The 23,622-nt window shown below is 31.9% G+C and overlaps 1 protein-coding gene across 1 annotated transcript in view; it reads right to left on the bottom strand.

The window, feature by feature from the left end:
- LOC135963152 (aminopeptidase N) overlaps positions 1-23,622 on the bottom strand; it is a 153,779-nt gene that overhangs the window by 76,460 nt on the left and 53,697 nt on the right. Inside the window, exons 2-6 of the mRNA XM_065514926.1 lie at positions 9,815-10,068; positions 9,464-9,743; positions 9,314-9,393; positions 9,063-9,249; positions 8,845-8,990 (exon numbers count right to left, since the gene is read on the bottom strand). Of these exons, the coding sequence (XP_065370998.1) occupies positions 8,845-8,990; positions 9,063-9,249; positions 9,314-9,393; positions 9,464-9,743; positions 9,815-10,068 (947 nt within the window). The remainder of the gene's footprint in view (positions 1-8,844; positions 8,991-9,062; positions 9,250-9,313; positions 9,394-9,463; positions 9,744-9,814; positions 10,069-23,622) is intronic.

Raw genomic sequence — 23,622 nt, 5'->3', positions numbered from 1 at the left:
TAGATATATGAAATTTAGCATATATGGAGCTGAGTGATTAAAAGTTTGACTTTTTTTTTAAATGTATGGTACTTTTTTATTCTAATGGTAATTTGATAAAAAAAAAGATAGCTAAATGATGATTTCTGAATTTTCTATAGCAATTGATCTAGAAATATGAAATTAAGCTTTATGGTCATGGGTGAGAATTCAAGGGGGATACTTTTGCTACATTTTCTTTATTCGATGGTACTTTTTGTATTCTCTTCAAAAATGAACATAAAAACATAGACCTAAGCGAAAGGAAATCTACAAGTGAGGACTTCATTGTAATTTATCATTATTCTAATTGTTCTTTTTGAATAGTCTATAATAATCGACCTTCTTTAGCATATATTTTGATAGTAAAATAAAAGTATATCAATGTACAATTTAAAAATATATTACTTATCAAATTATTTGATTAACGTATAAAGCAGAGGCTGTCTGCTGCTAGTAAAAATCTGAAAAAAGCCCTTCAATTAGAAGAGGATCGCAGAAATAGAAATTACATTCAAAGTTTGACAAATACCAAACACACAAATTTTTCCCTTTGGAAAGCAACGAAAAATATCAAGCCACTGGTAGAGGGGCAAAGACCTTTAAGGACAGCTGACGGTACCTGGGCTCGCAGAACGGAGGAAAAGGCTAAAATATTTGCCGATCACTTAAGTACAGTCTTTCAACCAAACTCGCCAACAACTGTTTTTGAACTTGAAGAGCCACCTGTGTCAACATTATCTAATGATGACATATTAGATTTAAGCCCAGAAGACATTAACGAAGTAATCAGGGATAATATAATATTGAAAAAATCACCTGGAAATGATTCTGTTACACCTACTATGATTAAAAACCTACCGAGTGTGGCAATAATTGTGCTGTCTACAATATTTAATGCGATCTTTAAACATGGAGTTTTTCCGACAAATTGGAAAACTTCTTAGATAATAATGATACCAAAGCCAGAAAAGGACTGGACCGTACCATCCTCCTGTAGACCAATAAGCTTAATTCCTTGCTTATCGAAACTATTCGAAAAAGTGTTCCAAAAGAAAATCATACCATTTTTAAATAAGAAAAACATAATCCCAGTTCATCAATTTGGTTTCCGGGAACGCCACGGAACAATCGAACAAGTTAATCATATAACCGGAGAGATAAGAAAATCCTTTGAATTAAGGAAATATTGTTCAGTTATATATTTTTGGATGTCGCTCAAGCCTTCGACAAAGTATGGCACAAAGGCCTGCTATTTAAAATAAAATGTTTGCTGCCACCATCTACTCATAAACTATTGAAATCTTATTTATCGGACCGTATATTTACAGTTAAGTACAATGATTACGTGACAACAGAATATAGGATTGGAGCAGGAGTACCACAAGGAAGTGTTCTTGGACCTACCCTCTATTTGATTTACACCTCTGATTTGCCTACGAGCGATGAATTGACTATTTCTACATTTGCTGATGACACCGCAATTATTAGCTCGCATGAAAATCCATATATAGCATCTAGTATACTAGATGGCTACTTAAGATGTGTGGAAACATGGTTAAACAAATGGAGAATACGTGCAAATGAGTAAAAACGCAAACATGTTACGTTCACACTGAGGAGGGGATGCTGTCCACCTGTCACACTTAACAATGTTAATATACCTCTGTCCGATTATGTTACATACCTTGGTATTCACTTAGATATAAGATTTACTTGGCGCCGTCATATAGAAACCAAGAGACTTCGCATGAAGTCAAAAGCATCTAGTCTTCACTGGTTAATAAGTGACCAATCAAAGTTAAGACTTGACTATAAAGTCACACTGTATAAAATCATTTTAAAACCAATTTGGACATATGGAATCCAATTGTAGGGGAACGGCCAGTAATTCCAGTATTGAGCTTATACAGAGGGCCAGGTCGAAAATTCTTAGGACCATGAAGGGTACACCATGGTACATAAGCAATGAAAACATCCACAGGGACTTGGAAGTGCCATTAGTGAAGGATGAATTTAAGAAAGTCCGCGATAAATATATACTGAAACTGCAATCCCACCCAAATCCGCTTGCCTTGATAATTTCGCAGTGCAAAGAAAGTTGTAAAGAATGGTAATGACTGGGAAAGACTTTTTTTAGTTCAGAATGTACAAAAGTTGGTATTCAATAGTACAAGTAAATACAGGAATAAAACTTGCAAGGCAAGAGTAAGCAGACCGTTTGAAACCCCCAATTGTTTTTGATCACCTTCACTGTGTTTGGAGACTTATTTCATTTTAAAAATTTGGGGTTCTAATTCATATGAAATAAGACCCCAATAATGGGGTGTTATTTCATTTCTGTTTGGGGCATTATTTCATTTCGTTGGGGTCTTATTTCATTTTCAAAATTGGGGTTTTATTGCATATGAAATAAGGCTCCAAATTTTGGGGGGTTATTTAATTTTATTTTTGGGGTGTTATTTCGTGGGGGGTCATTTCATGCCGCCGGAGTTATTGCATTATGAAATAACTCCCAACAAAAAATTATGAAATAACTCCCTATGCGTTAGGAGTTGTTTCATAATGAAATAAGTCCTAAGTTGTATGAAAAATTTGTTGGGTGTTATTTAATTTTTTCGTGGGGAGTTATTTCATTTGGGAGTTATTTCACAGTACCTGTCTGTATTTCTGCGAATTTATAAACGTGTATAAAAAACATTGAGTTGTTGTACATTCTGTTGTTGTACATTTTAAATAATGAGTTGTTACAATTTTCAAACTACTAAACGGCTTTTATTTGCAATTAGGTTTTGAAAAGGTTAAAACGTAACAATTGGTGTCAGAAGTGGGATTGCAAATTAATAAGCATGAAGTTTGAGGAACTAAAAGTTGAACTACTCAAGAAAGAATTGAGTAAGTTGGAGCTACCAACAGCAGGTAACAAGGCAGAATTGCAGAAGAGGCTGATAGAGGAATTCAAGTGGCGTGATATTGACATCGGTGCTTACAAATTCGAGTATAAGGAAGAAATGGAAGTTTCTACACGTTCAACAACAAGCATGATGAAAAAAATGGAAACAGCCCACGAGAAAATTCTATATGAAGTTAAAGCAGAAGTTCGAGACATTTTTAAAGTAAACAACGAGTAGCTGTTGGCTGAAGTTAAAGAAACTATCAGAGTAAACAACGATAAACTTCTAATAAAACTTCAAGAATCTTCTAGAGCCACAGATAAGAAAATTCAGAAAGTGTCTGATGTTTTTAACAACAGAGTGGATGGAATTATTGATAAAAAGGTGTCGGACTTGAATAATGTTCAATGTCAAAAAGAGGCAGTTTTAGAGGCTTTAAATGAGAAACAATTTAAAGCCAAAATTAAATGTTATAACTGTGGTAAAATTGGTCATATTCAGCGAAACTGTAGAGCACCAAGAAAGCGAACCAGATATGTTTCACCGCTAAGAAACAACCAGCAGTCGTATCAAGAAGCATTACAAGAACCACCTTTAAACAGAGCTAGCACTGAGGGAGAGGATTTGGTATGGGCCCGTGGGGAAGTGGAGGATTGTATAGACAATGGTTTGTTGGTGTAACAATGGAGGCCCTCGTTGAACAGTGCAATAACAGAATGGTTCCTGTTGGAGTTCGTGGTCTGTCCCGCATAGAAAAGATCATCAGGCCGGGTTCCAAGATGGGTGAAGGTGCTTAAGCAGAAAAAGAAATGCATGAACTCGTTCGGAGTCGAATTAAAATGACAAATGACCAAATGAAAACCAGATATAGCTCACTACGTAATAAGGGTTTGTCATCCAAATTAAGGAATCACTGCAAAGGACCAAATAGGGTAGTTAAGAAATTGGACGACATGGTTTATAGAATACGGAAATGTTGAAGACCGATATCGGGAATTAATGTTGAACAACTGAAACGACTAGCTGCCTATGGGAGAAGTGAATCTATGCCTATTTGGGACGAACAGGCTTAAGCGGGGGGCAGTGTTAAGAAATTGTACTTGAATTCAAATATAACGATTTTAAGGGCTGATTTAAAAGTTGCATAATGATTTCAAATAGCAGTGCTGTAATAGCAAACTGTAACATATCTGTGGGCATTATTAACAGTTTCAGTTTCAATTCCAATTCGAATATTCAGTTAAAGAACATTGTAGAAAGTACACCACAGATGACGTATGTATTAGAAAGTTCTAGAATATACGAGCTTTGACAGTTAAAGAGCAACCTAGAGTGCAGGTGGCAGTGTTATAAATAGTGGCAGAGGTTGCAGTCGTGAGTGAGTTTATCAGAGACGCTTTTCGAATAAACATCAGCTGAGTGCCTTAAAGTGTGTTGTATTTTTCAAGTGAATTCGTGTACATTATAAATTGTGTCTCTGCGAATTTATAAACGTGTATAAAAAACATTGAGTGACTATTTAATTCTGTTGTTGTACATTTTAAATAAATAAAGAGTTGTTACAATTTTCAAACTACTAAACGGCTTTTATTTGCAATCAAAAGTATCGGTTTATTTAAAGGAAATAAACCAACGTTTTAAAAAGGTTAAAACGTAACAATATATACACCATGATAAATCCTGATAAAATTCCACTACAACTTCCAACTACTACCACCTGTTTTAAAAATAAATGTTTTACTAGACTTCGTTTAACCCATTCCAATCTGACGCATCGATACTTATTATCTGGAGACCCACAACCTACATGTTACTTCTGCAACAATTCTCCCTTAACTACAATGTATGTATCTCTTACCTTGCTGCCCAGCCCATTGAATTTAACCGTACGGTAATTAATAAATACGAAATTAACCGTAAGCTCGCATTTGTTGTGTCTTATTTCTGACCTTCTGGTTGAATTTTGCGTTTTCACGTATTATATTTTTGCGGAACATTTTAACCCCTTAACTCCCTGTGTTAATGGAGTTTGTTGCTATCTTTTAAAAGAAGGACAAAAAATACTCATGCCTTGAGGATTTAGAGCAGGGACGGAATATAACTGTTATTTTTTTATTTCAGATAAAAAGGTTACGAGGAAATTCCTTTTATTTAATATTGGGAATTTTTAACCATTATCATATTATTTTGGTTATCGTAACCAATTAAAGTAAGAAATATTTCTTTTTGGTTATAAGTAACCATTATATCAACCAAAAACATTTTTTGGTTAGAAATAACCATTACAAAAAAAAATTCTTTTTTTTTGGTTATAGTAATAAAAAATTAATTCAGAAATATTGAATAAGCTGAAAAATAAGGGGAATTTGACAATTAAATAAAGTACTAGTTTTTGTTCGAGATGTCCCAAAAGTAATCCTCTATATTCTTTAGAAGAAATATTTATTTATATTGAATTATGTACATATTTACAAAAAATGGAAGTCGCAGCCACAGTTTGAACTAACAACCTTCCGGCTGCTAGTCAACTGTTGTGCTTACCACACCACTGCTTAATTATTGTATTGTGAGTCAAATAATGGTTTTTAGTATATAGTCGATTGTTTTATTTATTATTATACATTTGTGGATAATATAACATAATTACATATCGAGCCCTCTTCGAAAAACGGACGTAAGCGACATGATATTAGATTTGCGGTTTTTTATGGAAATCGATAACTTAGGGCTATTAGCATCATTCCTATAGCTATAGATGCCATAGTTTCACTTTTACGAGGAAAAGAAAAAAGACGTAAGTACACATTTATTTATTATTTTATTTATTTCTATTTAAAAAAATTCTCTCCTGTAAAAATTTAGTTTTTGTCGGTTACGTCTTTTGTGCGAAAACGGCTCGATATATTTTCACTCTTACTTGCTCGTTTTTGGTAGAAAAATAAGTAGAATTTGACGAAAATACTACTTTTTTTTGCTCGAGATGTCCCAAAAGTAATCCATTATAATCTTTAGTCCTTTGGAAATCCGTAGCGTACTCTGTAACTTTTGGGCTGATCGAGGTATTTTAGATTTTTTTTTGTTTTATGGAGAGATATTTTCTAGAATTTTTGTTCAGTTTTAACGTAATACAAATCGGTTCAGCAGTTGTTGAGAAATTTAAAGCTAGATCAAATAATGAACCGATTTCAGCCAGTTTCAATAAGCTTACTCGGGCCGTATAATAGACCTAATAAAGGTTATATACAGTCAATTGCAGTTTTAATAAAGTTTTTTAATGGATTTAGAAATCCCTATTTAACATTTATGAATGAATTTTTTATTATCAACTAGCTGAACCCGGCCAGCAACGCGGCCTTTAGAAAACATCTGTTTTATATTGCATCTCGATCTCGATTTTAATATACAGTGTCGGACAAAGTCGGTGAACCAACCTTCAATGTTAATACATGTAGTGGCATTTCGGCTGGTTCCAATGAATTCCAAAATTCAGTATGGAAATTTCTTATTCATGCACTTAATATGCAAGAGTAAAAATCTGACTTTACATCCGGGATCGGCAGACATATACTACTACATTTTGCACTTGTATAAGTGTAAGAGCGAAAAACAAGAAATGAGAAATAGTTGCACTCTCATCTTCACTACAAGACAGACATGGAAAACTTAACATGTTAACTAACCTATTTGTCTAGCAATTATTGTATATTAAAAAATAATAATTTACAAGAAACTTCAAAAAACCCATTTAAGCATCTAAAGGTGAGAGAAAAAACATTTTAAATAGTTTATAATTCTAAAAACTACTTAAGATGTAGTGTAGATGCTAAAAAAGGTACAACAATAATATGAATTATCCACCTCTGCTTTAACATTTATTCATAAACATTCATGTGCTAAACCAAGAAACGAGCGACAACACAACCTTCTTCAATGACAACTCATAAGAGACTGAATTGTGTTTTCTATGCGTGTGAGTAGTCTGTGTAAATTTAGTAACGCCCACAATGCACTTTGCATAGGAGTTGCCGAGCCCGGCTTTACACTGTTACCCAAAAGGCTTTTCTGAAGATTCCGTGAACATGTCATCAAAATCGGTCCAGCCATTTTTGACTCCATACGGAACACACATCCATTTTTATATATATAGATAGGGCATTAGCGATATAATGTAAAAATTGGATTTTTACGAACCCCTCCGCCCACAAACAGAATATCAAAAAACTGACTATACAGTGTTACTCGTTGGGCTATTCTGAAGATTCACTGAAAATTTCATCAAAATCGGTCCAGCCGTTTTTGAGTTCATTCGGTACATACATACAAACATACATTTTTATATATATAGATTTCATACCTGATAACCAAAAAAAAATAATGGTTATTTCTAACCAAAAAAACTTTTTGGTTGAAATAAAGGTTACTTATAACCAAAAAAAATATTTCGTACTTTAATTGGTTACGATAACCAAAATAAAATATATCTTATACAAATGGTTAATTATAACCATTTTATAAATTCATCAATATAAATGGTTTAGAGGTTAATATGTACTACAAAAATGTTCTCCGTAACATTTTGCATAAATTTGCTGAATACATTTTATACCTAAAATGTTCTTTAAAATAACATTCTTAATAAATGCGAAATTAACCCTCGGCTCTATTTTGTTATGTCTTATTTCTGACTTTCTGTTGAATTTTCCGTTTTGGTGTATTTAGGCAGTTATAGTAAAATTTTACGGATAATATTTTTGCGGATTTTTGCGGGATTTAAGGGGTCAAAATCCCTTAAATACCTGTTTTAATGATGGTTTTTGCTCTTTTTTAAAAGAAGGACATAACTTTGCTGAACACATTTTATACCTAGATTAACAATAAGAATGTGCCAGAGTTGGGAAACTTTAACCCCCTCTCAAATGAAATTCAGATGCAAACTTTCAAAACACCGATCGATCGACTTTTTGGACCTTTTTTAAAAAATCTATATATTTAAAAATACAAGGTCTGACTTATTCGTTCACACACTCAATCATGACTGATGACTCAGTGAATGAGTGAGTGAATAAGTCAGGCCTTGTATTTTTAAATATATAGATTTTTAAAAAAAGACACAAAAAGTCGATCGTAGAGTAATTTGGTGAAGAGTATATAAGATTCGGCACAAATTATTGCCATATTTATATGAAAATTTTTGTGGAATGGACATGAGATTTGACTGAAAAGTATGGCAATGCTAACAAAATGTATCCATTAGTGAGAAACACAATCCTTGGTTAAATTCCGGCTAAATATATTTCAGGTTTAATATAACAGCGTGTTAAGATACTTTTAACTGACAAGTAAGAAACTAGCTCTAAGTGTGAATTTATAGTTTGTAAAATTATGCACCAAATTTTATTAAAAGATTTAAAAACGATTTTTAGAAAGCAACATAAAATTATGTCCAATACTTGTTCCTTTTTTTTCATTGAAAGGTGTGTAAGTAAGGGCCATTATTACAACTTGCCGTTATAGTTAAAGGTAACTTTAAGCAATAGAACACGGTACCCTTAAAGGTAACTTTAACTATAACGGCAAGTTGTAATAATGGCCCTAAAAATAATAAAAAATTTTATCAAAAGTTTACAAAAAATGTTTGCGAACTTCTTATTAATTTTGATTTAAATGAGAAAAATACTTGCTGTATCTGCAGGTAGCACAAATTGTAACTTTGGTGAATAATGTTTGAAAAAAAATTGTGTCGCACACATTTTAAATACATAATTATATTTAAACGGCTACCGCAGCTATTGTAGTATGTAGATTATCGAAAATGACTTGGATATACATATTGCCTATTTTTGTAAAAAACAATTTCTCCTGTACACTGTACATAGAAATTGCGAAAAACATACATAAATATGTAGTATGTCAAAATAATATTTTTACTTACTTAAACATCAGTAGGCCCCAATTGTCAGCCGGTCTCACTGATGCAAGACCTGGTATGGCGAGCACATCAACTTTCTTCAATGGAATGGAAACGTTGAAATAATTGTTCAAGCAATTATAGACTTTTATTAGTTTTCCATGAACTTCCTTAAATTAATCAATAGTTTTTATTATTAGTTAAGTCCAAGTTTAAGGCTAAAGTTATAAATATATATGTACCTCTAGTTCAGAATGTAAGTCTGGAGTTGCCCATATGGTAATATTAGGCTCAACCATTTCATCAGTTTGAAGGGGAATGAACCTTTCTAACTGAGAGATGACAAACCCAAACGTAAAGGTTGACATTGGCGGTGTTGTTTCAAAATGATCCAAAACATAAGCATCTTCTTCGTTATTTTTCAGAGACCTACTACAGAAATATTTATTAATATGTATATTCGAAGTGTGAGGATTTATATTATTAAACATACGATTCATCAGTCCTAAGTAAAGGCGTGTTAAACAACGTTACAAAATCTCGTGGTCGAGAAATGGAAACAGTAAATGGTACCTTAAATAAGCAACACCAATATAGATTTAAAAGATAAAGAGCCATAAATATACATTAGATACATCCTTACCTTAAAGCCAGGTTCATCAAAGCATGGAAAGAGACGACGGGCGTTGTTGGGTCTCATATACGTTGCTAAATAAATTCGCTTCTCCGTCTCGTTAGCCACAGTGTATGATCCCTTAAAAAGTCCGTCGGTTGATTCCCATATATAACCTTCAAAATCCATTTTTAACTCACAGTGAGCACATTCATTTACTTTATCTTTTAAATATATGACAAAAACTGTCTTTTTTGGCATTCTATCGCCACGAAGGATAGGTATATTTTCAACTTGTGCATTTGCATCCCTGAATATAAAAAATATGTAAATTATATAGTTATTGTACTTAAGTAGGAACGAATGTATAAGCGAACTTGCCCGGAATTCCAAGAAATCTTTGCTAGCTTGATTGATCTCTCATTAATTTGCAAATCAAAATGTGCATGCAAAGAAATCTTTCTGGTTGGCACGCTCCAGCTTAAATTCATATTAATACTTCCAGTGAACGTGTTTTCCATAAGGTTTGGTCGTAAATCTATTTTATATCCTCCTGGTAGAACATCTTTTGAAAGTCGTGCGTCTGGTATGAGTGCGTGTGATGCTGATAAATCGATACTTCTTTTTGTTTTAATCTAAAGAAAAATAATATTCAATTATTGCAAACTCTAATACTGTATCCTTAGGGCACTGCTACACGTTCAATATACAGTCAGAGTCAAAATTTAGTATACAGCACGCATTTTCATCTATGAGCTAAATATTTTAAATATAGAAAGAAATATATAAGTTTGATTAAACTTAAAATTAAATTTAGAGTTGAATCTTTTATTATTTTAAAAAACTTTGTAAATTAAAATTGATTTCGTGGAAAATTTATGAGAAAAAGAGAAAAGTACCTAAAAACAACAGTCAAAATTTAGTATACAGTTGATGGGTAGCGCTCTATTTTATATTACCATTAGCCGAAAATAAAAAGTTTATATTTTGTTGGTCCCCATTTTGCTTAATTACGACCTCTAGATGCCTTGTCATAGAGTTTCCAAGATATTCAGTTATATCTTTAGTAATTTCTCCCTCGTTAAAGAGGATTCGGAGTTCGTCCTTAGATGAAATGCTTCGTTTTCCAATATTCCGGTCTACAATTTACAACAGGAACGCTATTGGGTTAAGGCTGGAGATTGCAGAGGTGAATATAACAGCTTAGACACGTTATACAATAGTCACTCCTTAACAATTATTGACTAAGAACTAAGGTTTTGTGTAAGCAGCTCACTATTTCTTTTTATACAGATATTACCTCTCGGTTTTGACCCAAAAATCTCAAATATACGCTCATCACTAAATATTACAATACTTTATTCCAGAAATACTGTGGAGAATATAAGTAGGTTTATGCAAAGTCTTTACATTTATAAAATTTTAGTACTACCGTAAAACATGACGGTGGGTCTTTGATGGTGTGGGAGTGGTGTAGGCTGTATGTCAGCTGCAGGACCTGACAATCTTGTATTTATTGCAATTACAATGAACAGTCGAGACTACTAACAAATTTTAAAGGACAATCGGAAAGTAAGTGCTGAGAATTAGGTCCTGTAACACCATGGGTCGTTCAGAAAGACAATGACCCAAACCACACCGCAATAATTGTTAAGGAGTGACTATTGTATAACGTGCCAAAGCTGAATATTCACCTCCGCAATCTCCAGGCCTTAACCCAATAGAGTTCTTGTCGGAAATTTTAGACCGGAATATTAGAAAACGAAGCATTTCATCTAAGGACGAACTCCGAACCCTCTTTAACAGAAGAGAGGAGGAAATTACTAAAGATATAACTGAATATATTGGAAACTCTATGAAAAGGCAACTAGAGGCCGTAATTAAGCTGAATGTGGGACCAACAAAATATAAAATTTTTATTTTCGGCTTTTTGTGGGTAGCGCTCTATACCCATCAACTGTATACTAAATTTTGACTGTTGTTTTTAGGTACTTTTCTCTTTTTCTCATAAATTTTACACGAAATGAATTTTAATTTACAAAGTTTTTTAAAATAATAAAAGATTCAACTCTAAATTTAATTTTAAGTTTAATCAAACTTATATATTTCTTTCTATATTGTTACGTTGTAACCTTTTTAAAACGCTGGTTTATTTCCTTTAAATAAATTGCAAATTGCAAATAAAAGCCGTTTAGTAGTTTGAAAATTGTAACATCTCTTTATTTATTTAAAATGTACAACAACAGAATTAAATAGTCACTCAGTATTTTTTTTATACACGTTTATAAATTCGCAGAAATAGATACACACTTTATAATGTACACGAATTCACTTGAAAATACAGCACACTTTAAGGCACTCAGTTGATGTTTATTCGAATAGCGTCTCTGATAAACTCACTAACGACTGCAACCTCTGCCACTATTTATAACACTGCCATCTGCACTCTAGATTGAACTATCAAAGCTCGTATATTCGAAGCCTAGAGCTTTCGAATACACACGCCATCTCTGGTGAACTTTCTACAATGTTCTTTAACTGTCAAAGCTCGTATATTCGAAGCCTAGAGCTTTCGAATACACACGCCATCTCTGGTGAACTTTCTACAATGTTCTTAAACTGTCAAAACTCGAATATTCGAATTCGAATATACGAGTCGCAGCAAACATTCAGCGTTGCCATACTTACGATCAATGATCAACTCAAAGCATTTATTTAATGTTAATAATGCCCACAGATATGTTACAGTTTGAGAGACACTGCTTTCAAATAGCATTATGCAACTTTAAATCAGCCGTTAAAATCGTTATATTTGAATTCAAGTACAATTTCGTAACAATATTTAGCTTCATATATGAAAATGCGTGCTGTATACTAAATTTTGGTTATTCTGCGATTTGGATCGCGATCCATCAATACTGAATGCCTACATGTTCAACAAATATCGCGATATTGGATCGCGGTCAATATATGTATATTGAACGTGTAGCAGTGCCCATAGATTTGCGGTGCGTTTCTCGCATTCACAGGTATATTGTGCGGTAATCCCGAGAATTTAAAAGATATTTAAAATTAATAAAAACTTCAAAATCTCTACAAAAAACTAACATTTACAAAATAACCACATTATTTAGTTCATGAGTAACTGTGGTTTCGATTTACACTGAACTTATTTATACGGAATTTTATATTGATAACAATAGTTCTTTAAGTGCTTTTAAAGAAGAAGTCTTGGATTAGCAGTGTATAATTTTGTAGAATAAACTATATTTATAAAATAGTTATTTGTGACTGTTATGATACTATTAAGAGAATATTAAATGAATGAATATTAAAGCAAGGTTGACCGATTCGAATGGTAACTCTAATTTGGTTTAGCCATGTCCGTCTTACCCCCTGTAACACGAAGTCTGGTTATGTTTTAACTAATAGTTATACTGACAGTTTCCATACAAAAATAAATTTAACCGACAGTATAACTATTAGTTAAGGCATAACCAGACTTCGCGTTAATGGGGGTTATATGTATATATGTATGTATTTGATAAGTAATTTTTGAGGTTATTGGAACCCTTTACAAAATAATTAAGAACATATTTGACCATCTGGTTCTCACTGTATCAACAATTTTCAAATTTGTTTTCATTTAAAATATTTAATGTAAAGTTACAGTAGAAGACAAAAGTGTTCACAATAAGTCCCAAAATTTTTGTATTACAGAAGAATTTTATTATTTACTATGTATATGAAAAATACGAATTAATTTTAAAAGAGTATCAATTTACTAACTTATACAATACACAAAATTTAAATTTAAAAAATGGATTAAATACAATATACTACTTTGAAAACAAAAGTCGGTGTGAACAGTTTTGGCCCTTGTTTCAAAAACAATGTAATTTTAAAATTAATATTTTGTATGCTAGAAGGGCTCGCTCCCACAATTCAACTAAGGGTCGTGGAAAGTCTTTTTCGCCAAAAATTTTCCGTTTCAAAATTATCCAAAGGTACTCGATAGGGTTTAAATCTGTGGACTGGGAAGGCCATTCGAGCAGTTTTATTTCGTTACCAACAAACCATTTTTTTGTTATTTTCGCGGTGCTCTTAAGATCATTGTCCTGCATAAATATTTCTTGTTGACCACGTTCAACACCGAATATATCCAGACTCGGGAGATAAGAGTCCTCCAATATGGTAATACAGTCTGTGGCACTCATAATACCATTGATACGCCGAAGTATACTAGGCTCATTGTCACGAAAACATCCCCAAACCATGATTAATCCACCCCTAAAATTTCATAGTTTAACATATGTTGAGATCTTGTGTCTCGACGCGTTTAACAACCCATGTTTAACAACGCGTTTAACCCTCCGTTAGTCGCAATCATTTTCAATCGAGACTTGTCGCAATGTATCAAATTGATAACAATAAAAAAACGGCGCGTTTAAAAATAATCTCCTCACTTTTTATTTCGAAAACATTAAAACAATATTAAATTCAAAGTATTTAAAAGAGTAATAAAAATAAAATTGCCGTAAAAATATATTTTTATCAAAAAAATAGCTTTAAATATAGGGTGTTTAAAAAAAAATTACAATAAAGAAAATTTTGCCTGTATCAACCAGATCAGTTGCGAGTAACGGAGGGTTAACAACCCATGCGTGTTTATCTAACCCAGCCGAACAATTTTTTTTTTTTATAATCGCTCTTGCTTTAAGTCCGTTATTTTTAAGACATCTTCGAATTGTTTTGTCTCTGATGTTGACTCCATGGGCCTCTCTAAGCACTTAATTAATCAAATTGCAGTGGGAACTGCAGTATTTGTGCCTCCTAAAACGAAAAGGTGCTTCGAAATTCGAGCATCAGTAGAAGATAGCTTCGGTGGACGCCCACCACAATGTCGCGGGACTGATAAATTATTTTTTATTTTATTGTAAAGTCCGATAGAAACTTTGTATTTTTTTAGGAATTAATCGGTACGAAACGTAATTTTGTATATCTTGTATTTATAGCTTTATACATTGCAAAGTAAATGAAAATTTGTTGAAGAGCTTTATTTTGTATTTTTTTAATAAAGAAATTAAATGGATTATTATTTACTTAATTTTCTTCTTGTAATATAAAAATTTAATTTAATTTTTCACAAAATCTATTGGGGGACAATACTGTTTAGATGTGACTTCGTTCAGATCTGATTCAAAAAACGTAGTGCGATTCACTAACTTTTAACGAACCGACAATCGTAATGTTTATCGACATAAATAATCGCTTGCAGTAACGATAGTGTGATTCAGTAATTTATTTTTAACGATTGTTTAAGATATGACATCTCTGTCTACAAAATATCAAAATAAGCGAAAAGCAGAAACTCATTATTTGACACAGAATGAAATAATTAACCAGTGGTGTGGTGAGTACAACGTTGACTAGCAATTGGAACGTTGTTGGTTCGACACTTGGCTGCGACTTACATTTTTTTATTTATTCTTTTTAGTAAATACATAATTTTATAAATAATTCTACTAAGAAAACAACTTATTTCCGGCCAAAATGTAATGGATTACTTTTGGGACATCGCGAACAAAAATAAGTACTTGAATAATTAGTAGTATAATCGTCAAATTCCCTTATTTTTCAGCTTATTTTTATACCCTTCAGCTTCGTGAGAAGGGTATATATAAGTTTGTCATTCCGTTTGTAATTTCTACATTTTTCATTTCCGACCCTATAAAGTATATATATTCTGGATCCTTATAGATAGCGGAGTTGATTAAGCCATGTCCGTCTGTCTGTCTGTCTGTCTGTCTGTCTGTCTGTCTGTCTGTCTGTCTGTCTGTCTGTCTGTCTGTCTGTCTGTCTGTCTGTCTGTCTGTCTGTCTGTCTGTCTGTCTGTCTGTCTGTCTGTCCGTCTGTCTGTCTGTTGAAATCAATTTTCTGAAGGCCCCAGATATCTCCGGGATCCAAATCTTCAACAATTCTGTCAGACATACTTTCGAGAATTTTGCTATTTAAAATCAGCAAAATCCGTCCATAAATAACGGAGATATGAGCAAAAATCCGAGACAACCTCTGAAAATTTCATCAAAAAACACAATGTATTGCATGCTTTGACAAAAAAACAACAAAACGTATGCTTGGGTGTGCAAGCTTTGTGTATTTTGTTTTTTTTTTTGTGTTTTGTTTCTTTTGGCGTTGTTGTTGTTTTTTATACAACTAAACGTTTGTTTGGTTGTGTGTTGGTTTTTTTGACAAAAAAGCAACAAAACGTATGTTTTTGGATGTGCATGCTTTGCGTATTTTGTTTTTTTTTTGTGTTTTGTTTCTTTTGGCGTTGTTGTTGTTTTTTATACAACTAAACTTTTGTGTGGTTGTGTGTTGGTTTTTTTGACAAAAAATCAACAAATCGTATGTTTGAATGTGCATGCTTTGCGTATTTTGTTTCTTTTGGCGTTGTTGTTGTTTTTTATACAATTAAACGTATGTTTGGATGTGTGTTGGTTTCATTGCCTTGCGTATTTTGTTTTTTCTTTTGGTGTTTTGTTTCGTTTGGCGTTGTTGTTGTTTTTTGTGTTCTTGATAAATTTAGGATGCTGTACGCTGAAAGTGGGCAATGTACATACATATGTATATACTAATTATAAAAAATAATAATGCATCCACAACAAAGGTGAAGGGTATATAAGATTCGGCATAGCCGAATATAGCACTCTTACTTGTTTTATATTTTATTGTAAATATTAATAAGTTAAGTAATCAAAATTGTGTTTCCGTTATTTTTACGATAGTTCCAGCTACAAAAGATGAAGATGACGAAGAAAAAATTGTAAATACACTTTATCGATTAAATAAACACAACTTAAATTATTGTCGCTAACATAACGAAAAACAACTGCTTAATGTAACAGCTGACTTCAACCGACAGCGAAAGTCGTTAAAAATTTTACTGAATAGCAAATTCGATAAATTTTCGTTATATTTATTGTAACGATACGATTATCGTTATAAAAGTTAGTGAATCGCACTACAGATCAGTTGTTATGTGCAAGAAATAATGTGTAAACTAAAATTTCAACTATTCGTGAACACTTTTGTCTTCTACTGTAGCTTTTCAAAAACTGAATACTAAAATTTTAGACAATTGGCAAATTGGAATGCATTTTCTACCTTTGAATTATTACAAATAAATTATAATAAAAATTAACTTAAGCCTAATTAAAAATTTGATTCAACGAATCAACACCAAGGAGAAAGAAAGAAAAACACAAAAACATACATTGTTAACCAAAGGTTGACTACAGCAACACTAATAAAAATGATAAATTTGTAATAATAAGAATACACATATATAATAAAAATATTTGAAATTTCGTCTAATTTACAAATAATATAAATATGAATTAGGCTTCCCATTTTCTAATTCCTAATAATAGTAAGTTAAATAGATGATATTTACAAATAGACCTTGACAATGAAGATTGTTGATGACGCCCTTGGCAGGGTAGAAAATGCATTCCAATTTGCCAATTGTCTAAAATTTTAGTATTCAGTTTTTGAAAAGCTACAGTAGAAGACAAAAGTGTTCCCGAATATCACTTCTTTGAATTATTACAAATAAATTATAATAAAAATGAACTTAAGCCTAATTAAAAATTTACTTTCAAATTATATATATAAAAAGTTGGATTATTACCAAAAATCTATAAATAAAAGTATAAATTCCTAATACATTTACTTAGAATTTTTTTAGATAACTTTTTTTTTCAAAAAAACTAGCGCCTTATTAAAATTTTTAAATTCAAATGCATATAACTTTAGAGTCAGTCACGATTCTTTTTTGTTTGACATATACATTTGATGTTAGTCTAATAAAATGGAGGAAATCTGGAAATATTTGGACCCGCTGTTATCAAAACACTGGAGTAGTGTGGCTAAAAATGCTGAAAATTAAATTTTCAAATAATTGATAGCTACGAAGAGGTTTTTTGTTGTGTGGAGATTCTATATATGGGTAATTCCACGATAATGACTACCACGACTGAAAACCCAAAAACCCTTGAAACTTTTTTTCAAGATGATTTGAATAGGAGAAAATTTTATTGGCATAATAATAATTTAAACTGACTATATTTAATTTAATTGGCATATTTTATGCTAAAATTGAAATGAATTTGACTCTGATTGTTTATTTGCTATTATTCGGTTTCAATTGTTTATTGTAACCGAATCAGAGATCAGCAATGAGTAGTGAAAAAGTGAGTACAATCGAATCATGATTCAAAATTTCAAGTCTTACTGGCCTACCTAAACAAAAGCGTAAGACGGAACGTTTTTTTCCGCTTAGCTTTAACGCTGAAATGTCATACCTAAACAACAGCGGCAACGCTACGTCAAACAATAAAAACAGGTTTATCAAAAAAATAAATATAACAACCCTGATTAGACAATAACCATATTTCTGATAATATAAAATATATAAATATAAAAGAAAATAATATATGTATACTATTTTAAATATTTACAAATACCTCCATTTTCTAAAAACAAATATACATATACTTTTTTGCTTATTTGTTTTTCCTTTTGTATGTATGTGTTTACATTTATTGTGTTTTGCAACTAACTTCACTATTAAACGCGCTGTCAAAATTGGATTTTCCAATTGCAAAGCGTTGCCGCCGCGTTATTTCGGTATGCTACATACAAATTGTATGGGCATGAGAATTTTTGACAACTAAAAAACGCTTGCCGCCCGTGTTTAGGTATGCCAGTTATACGCATTCATATTTATAACAATGTTGTCGATACTCATATCCACTCGTAAAGTTTGAGGTATTCATCATACTCATACTTAACAACATTTATGTCGTTTTTGATTTCGACTCAATTAAACTCAATTTGTATAGACGAAGCAAAATAAGTATGATTCGAATACGAACATTCAAATACTCATATGAGGTTGTGTGTTTCAGTGTTGCCGAATTACGAACATTAAAATACTCATTATAAGGCAGTGATGGGATTTAAATATTGGAGAATTGAAATATTAATACTTGATAATCTGTGCGTTTCTGAGTTATCGGTTAGAATTTCATTAATTGTTATCCAGTTCTCTGAAATTGATTTAAACATGGCATAGTGTGAATTCCAACGTGTAGGGCAATGACTTTTCAATGAAGTTTTCAGTAGATGTTGGAGACTTGCCTTTTTAAAATATTTTACAATTTTTTTTGCAAGAACTAGTAAGTTCTGTTAGCTCGCCTGTACATTCAAACGCAGAGTCCAGAACATTAGAATATAAATGACTTCAACAATTCAGCCTTGTGTACTTTTCTAGAGCTTTCTTTATATTGCTTCCTCTGTCCGTTACGAAAACAAAATTTTTTAAGTTATCTGCACCAAATTCACCAAGTAAATTTTGCAATTTCCTGCGAACATTTTCCACACTACTACGCATAAAATCCATGGATTTCTTCCCCAGGACAATATCAAACAACTCAAAGTTCTTTTGGAAATGTAAAGTAGCGCACAAAAAATTTCTCTTAACGTAGTTATCTTGCCAAAGATCAATGGTTACAGATGCTTCACCTTTACTTACTATATTTGCAATTTTTCACTTTGTTCTTATTTTCTTGAGCTGTTTTAGTTATTCGGCGTGAAAGTGTGGATGGATCAGGAAGCAAATCATTGATGTCAATATTTGCGACATAACATGTACCAATTTTTAAAAAAAAAATTAACCATTTTGCGAAATCCTGTTCCATCAATTGCAGTAAAGGGGCGACAGTCCTCAATTATCCATGTTGTACAAGTATCAATAGCTTCTTTTTTATCTTCCTCAGTTACCTTCTTAATATATTGGTTACCTTCTTAATTTATGACGGTTCAGATTGGACGACTGCCATCCATTATACTTAAATATATGTTTACAGGACCGGCAGCATACAATCCCGTCTAGAATTGTTTCATCATCCTTTAGAACTTGAGCAAAAACTTCCCATATTGCGCTTCTACCCTTACGTTTTTGAACTAATTGAAAAACTATTTATTTTTTCTTCAATCTCACTATTGCTATCCATTTCACAACCTATGAGCATGATAAATAATAAAAAAAAAATAATTTACCCGAAATGTTTCTGTATAAACTTACAATTTTATGCTTGCAAACTGTTTAATGACAAAACTTTTAAAAATACATGAATGAGTTGAAATGATATTTTTTCTTTATTTTGAAGAGTTATGGTAACACTGTTTGCAACCTTTATAAATACTAAAATTATACATGAATGATTCGAATGAGCTAAATCAAAGTAAGTATTATGAGTATTTTCCAAAAAATTATAAGTCAGACTGAGGTTATTTATGAATCAAACAAATATGAGTTCGTATGAGTATGATGTCGACGTCGCACACTGGTTCAAGGGCGGCATTAATTAATTTTTTTCATGACTTCTGATCTACCTGATTTTTTCACAGTTTATAATAAACAATCTAATTATCGTGTACCAAAAATATTAGGCTTGTATCTTTATTACTTTTTTGTCCACAGACATTCAAAGGTGACCTAAGTGAATGCGTTTGAAATGACCGTATTATATATGCTACCTTTTATCGCTTCATGCTGTTAAAATATTCTTGTAATGACACTATAATAATTTTTTTTTACAGAATTGGATATATATGCAAAAAAAAATTTTAAAATTAAAAAAAAAAATTTTTTTACTACTATAAATTGTCCAAAAATATTTATTTTCTCCAACTTCTATGTATTGTACCTATTGATCTCCAACGACCTCTAGCCCGAGACTTATATCGAATTAAAGCCTGAAGTCTCAGCTAACGATTTATTAAAAATTCAGCTGCCCGTTTTTGCCCCTAAGCAATTCCGGTACAAAAAACAAACAAAAAAGTTAGGAAAAATTTGCTTCACAAGCATGTTATTGCTCATGCAATAACAGCTGTTTTTTGAAAAATAATTCAGTATCTCGGGTACTATTGGAGATATAATTATGAAATTTCACATGGTTGGAGCTGAGGTGTTGATTCGTAGTTGTTCAACTTCCTACGGGTAATGGGGGCCAGTACGTGGCCCCTCAAATTTGGTCACCTCGGGTCTCAAATTTTTAAAAAAATCGCTAAAAATCCATTTATGATCCGAATAAGCTGAAATTTAAAATATAAATAGTACTTGAGAAGATCTACTAGGTTTATTCATTTATTTTTTTTAATTTTGCTCGATCTTGTTTTGGTTTTTTAGATATGGAGGGCCAAGGGAGGGTCCTCAGCCATATTGGCGATAAAATTCTAAATAAAATAAAAACAACTTGGAGGCAGTTATGTCATCCCTATAAAAAGTTACATGCATCCAAAGTTAGAAAATGTAAAAACTAAAAAAAAAATTATAATATGGTGATTTTCCATGAAGAAAAATAGAAAATTTGAATTAATGTAAAATTTAAACGGTTAAAGATATCATAACAAAATTTAGAACTGAAATGTCCTTAAATCAATGGCATTATAATTTTTGACATTTTTTATTTTCAAATACCGAAATTCCTGAAACGGGGAAAATGTGTTCCAAAAACTCAGTTTTTTTTAGAAATTGCCTACTGTGACGTTATTTACCGTGTGATAGTAAAAAAAACTTTGCAAGTATTTAAGAAACATATAGGGCTATACAAATAGGGGGCTATTTCGAGGACCGATGCTTTGCCTTTTTAAAATTTTTTACTCAAACCAAATTTTTTTTTTTTTAATTGGCCAAGTTTGGATAGTTCTAGGGAGTGTTATGTCCGTTTAAGTGAGCCAAATTTTAGTTTACACGCTTTTCCATTAAGTTCTCTTTCCGGATCATATACAAATTGTATATAGTTCCGAAGAAAATTTTTTTCTACAAAAGAAAAAATATAGGCACTTTTTTGGTAAAAAAGTAAAAAATACGGACTTTTTACATGTTCCAAATGTTGATGAGTGTAAGTTTTTATAGGGACGTCATGACTCTTAGCAAGTTGTTTGTATTTTATTTAGAATTTTATCGCCAATATAACTGATTTTGTAAAAAAAAAAATTCGACCCTCCGTTGGCCCGCCATACCTAAAAAACCAAAAAAAGATCGAGCAAAATTAAAAAAAATAAATCAATAAACCTAAATATCTCTTCATCTAATAGAGATAAGCGTTAGCGTTATTTTGGTAGATCTTCTCAAGGACTATTTATATTTTAAATTTCAGCTCATTCGGATCATAAATAGACTTTTGGCGATTTTTTTAAAAATTTAAGACCAGAGGTGACCAAATTTGACGGGCCACGTACTGGCCCCCATTACCCCTAGGAAGCTGAACAACTGCAAATCAACTCGAAAACACTTCAGCTCCAATCATGTGATTTTCGTAATAATATCTCTAATAGTTCCCGAGATACCGAATTATTGCCAAAAAAATACGTTTCTGAACCACTGTGCGTCGGATTCATATTCAATGCTACGCATACTTATAAATCAATTTTATTGTGAGTATGAGTACGTCAGAGTAGTTTAATTTCAATGAAGTCTACTCACTTAAACTACCAAAAAAGTGATTCATTGCTGATCTCTGAACCGAATGTATATATTCCATTCATTTCTTTAGTTTTTGTATACATATATTGTTTTATTATAATAGAAAAATCTGTCACGTACGGTATGTCACGTATGATATTAAATTTTATTTATTAGACCCCTTTCACACTAGGCAATTTAGTTGCGCAAGTCTCTTGTGTTTGTAGATGCCAGAGGTAATGTCGGGTTAAGGAGAAGAAAATTTTACATGCTGTTTTGTTGTTGGGCAAGAGACTTGCGCAACTAAATTGCCTAGTGTGAAAGGGGTCTTATAAAATCATCCAAAAATTGTTTTTATTTAAATGTAACGGATTGTAAAGGAAAAATATTTCGTTTAGTGTAAGAAATTAAAAGAAAACATGACGCCTCTCACGATTCGAAAATTTTCGCATATTTCTACATGTACTTCAAAATGTCTTCCGTTTTATGTCATGTACGATATACCCTTATTTCGCTCGATATTTTGGACAACAATGTTTCGAAAGAACTTTTTATTATTTTAAAATATAGTACCCTCCACGTATGTTCTTAATAATTTAGGGAATACCAATATTTTTAAGAAATCTATACTCCTTAAAATGATTTTCTGAAGTCGGCGTTATATGGGAGCTATGACTAATTATGGACCTGATCGTCACAAAATTTGCGAGTTCGGCTTACATAAAACTTATTTGTGCTGAATTTGTGAGAGCTTAACTATTTTCGGATAGTGCAAACGTATGAGGACTAGGAGAAATACTGCTTATAATCAATTTCAATAGACTTCGTCTTTGGGGCAATAGAAAAGCTTCTAACAAATTTTGTCGAATTATCTTTGAAATTGCGAGCAGTAGTTTGAGTACAAGGTTTACATGGACGGACATCGCTTAATCTACACAGAAAATGATATTGGTATACTTTAAGGTGGGCAGTGTTGCACCAAGGAAATTTAATATTACACATGGTCATACCTAAATTACACATCCGAGAAAAAATTACACATGTGAATTAAATGTTATAATTTTACATATTGGAGTTTGGCGAACGTGGTCCTTGTGAATACAATATGTATAAAACGGACTCTAATAATATCAGGCGAAGAGGACGCCAGAATCGTTTAACCAAATGTAACCAAATTTTCTCAACAGCGAAATGGCCCACAATTTTGCACTCAGTTATCACATTTATATAGCTTCTTAAATAACCAAGCGGTTTGAAATCCATATATTATCCTAAATATCATAATTTCAAGAAACGTACTTAAGAACACATTCCATAATATCATAAAATAAAGGATTTTAATTAAAATTTGTTGACGCCATTTGAATAAAGCCCATAAAAATGTAATCAATGTTCCCAAATAAAATTTAAGATTACATACTTTGTTTGTTTGTTTTTTAAGTTACTTAGCTGCGATAGCTAATGTACATACTTTGTTTTAAACAAAATGTTTATAATAGCACTCGTAGTCAGGGTTGTCAGATTTTTTTTACCTCCATCGTCAAAAGCTAAACGAAAAATCACCAAATATCGCCAAAATATTTTTTTTTTTAATTTTTTATTGTAAAATACTAATTTTATGTATTATAAAGTCAATTTATTTCGGTTTAAATCT

The sequence above is a fragment of the Calliphora vicina genome, chromosome 1, assembly GCF_958450345.1.
Source record: "Calliphora vicina chromosome 1, idCalVici1.1, whole genome shotgun sequence".
Lineage (NCBI taxonomy): Eukaryota > Metazoa > Arthropoda > Insecta > Diptera > Calliphoridae > Calliphora > Calliphora vicina.
Note: the sequence above shows the minus strand (reverse complement) of the source record. Positions and strands in the feature narration are given on the sequence as shown.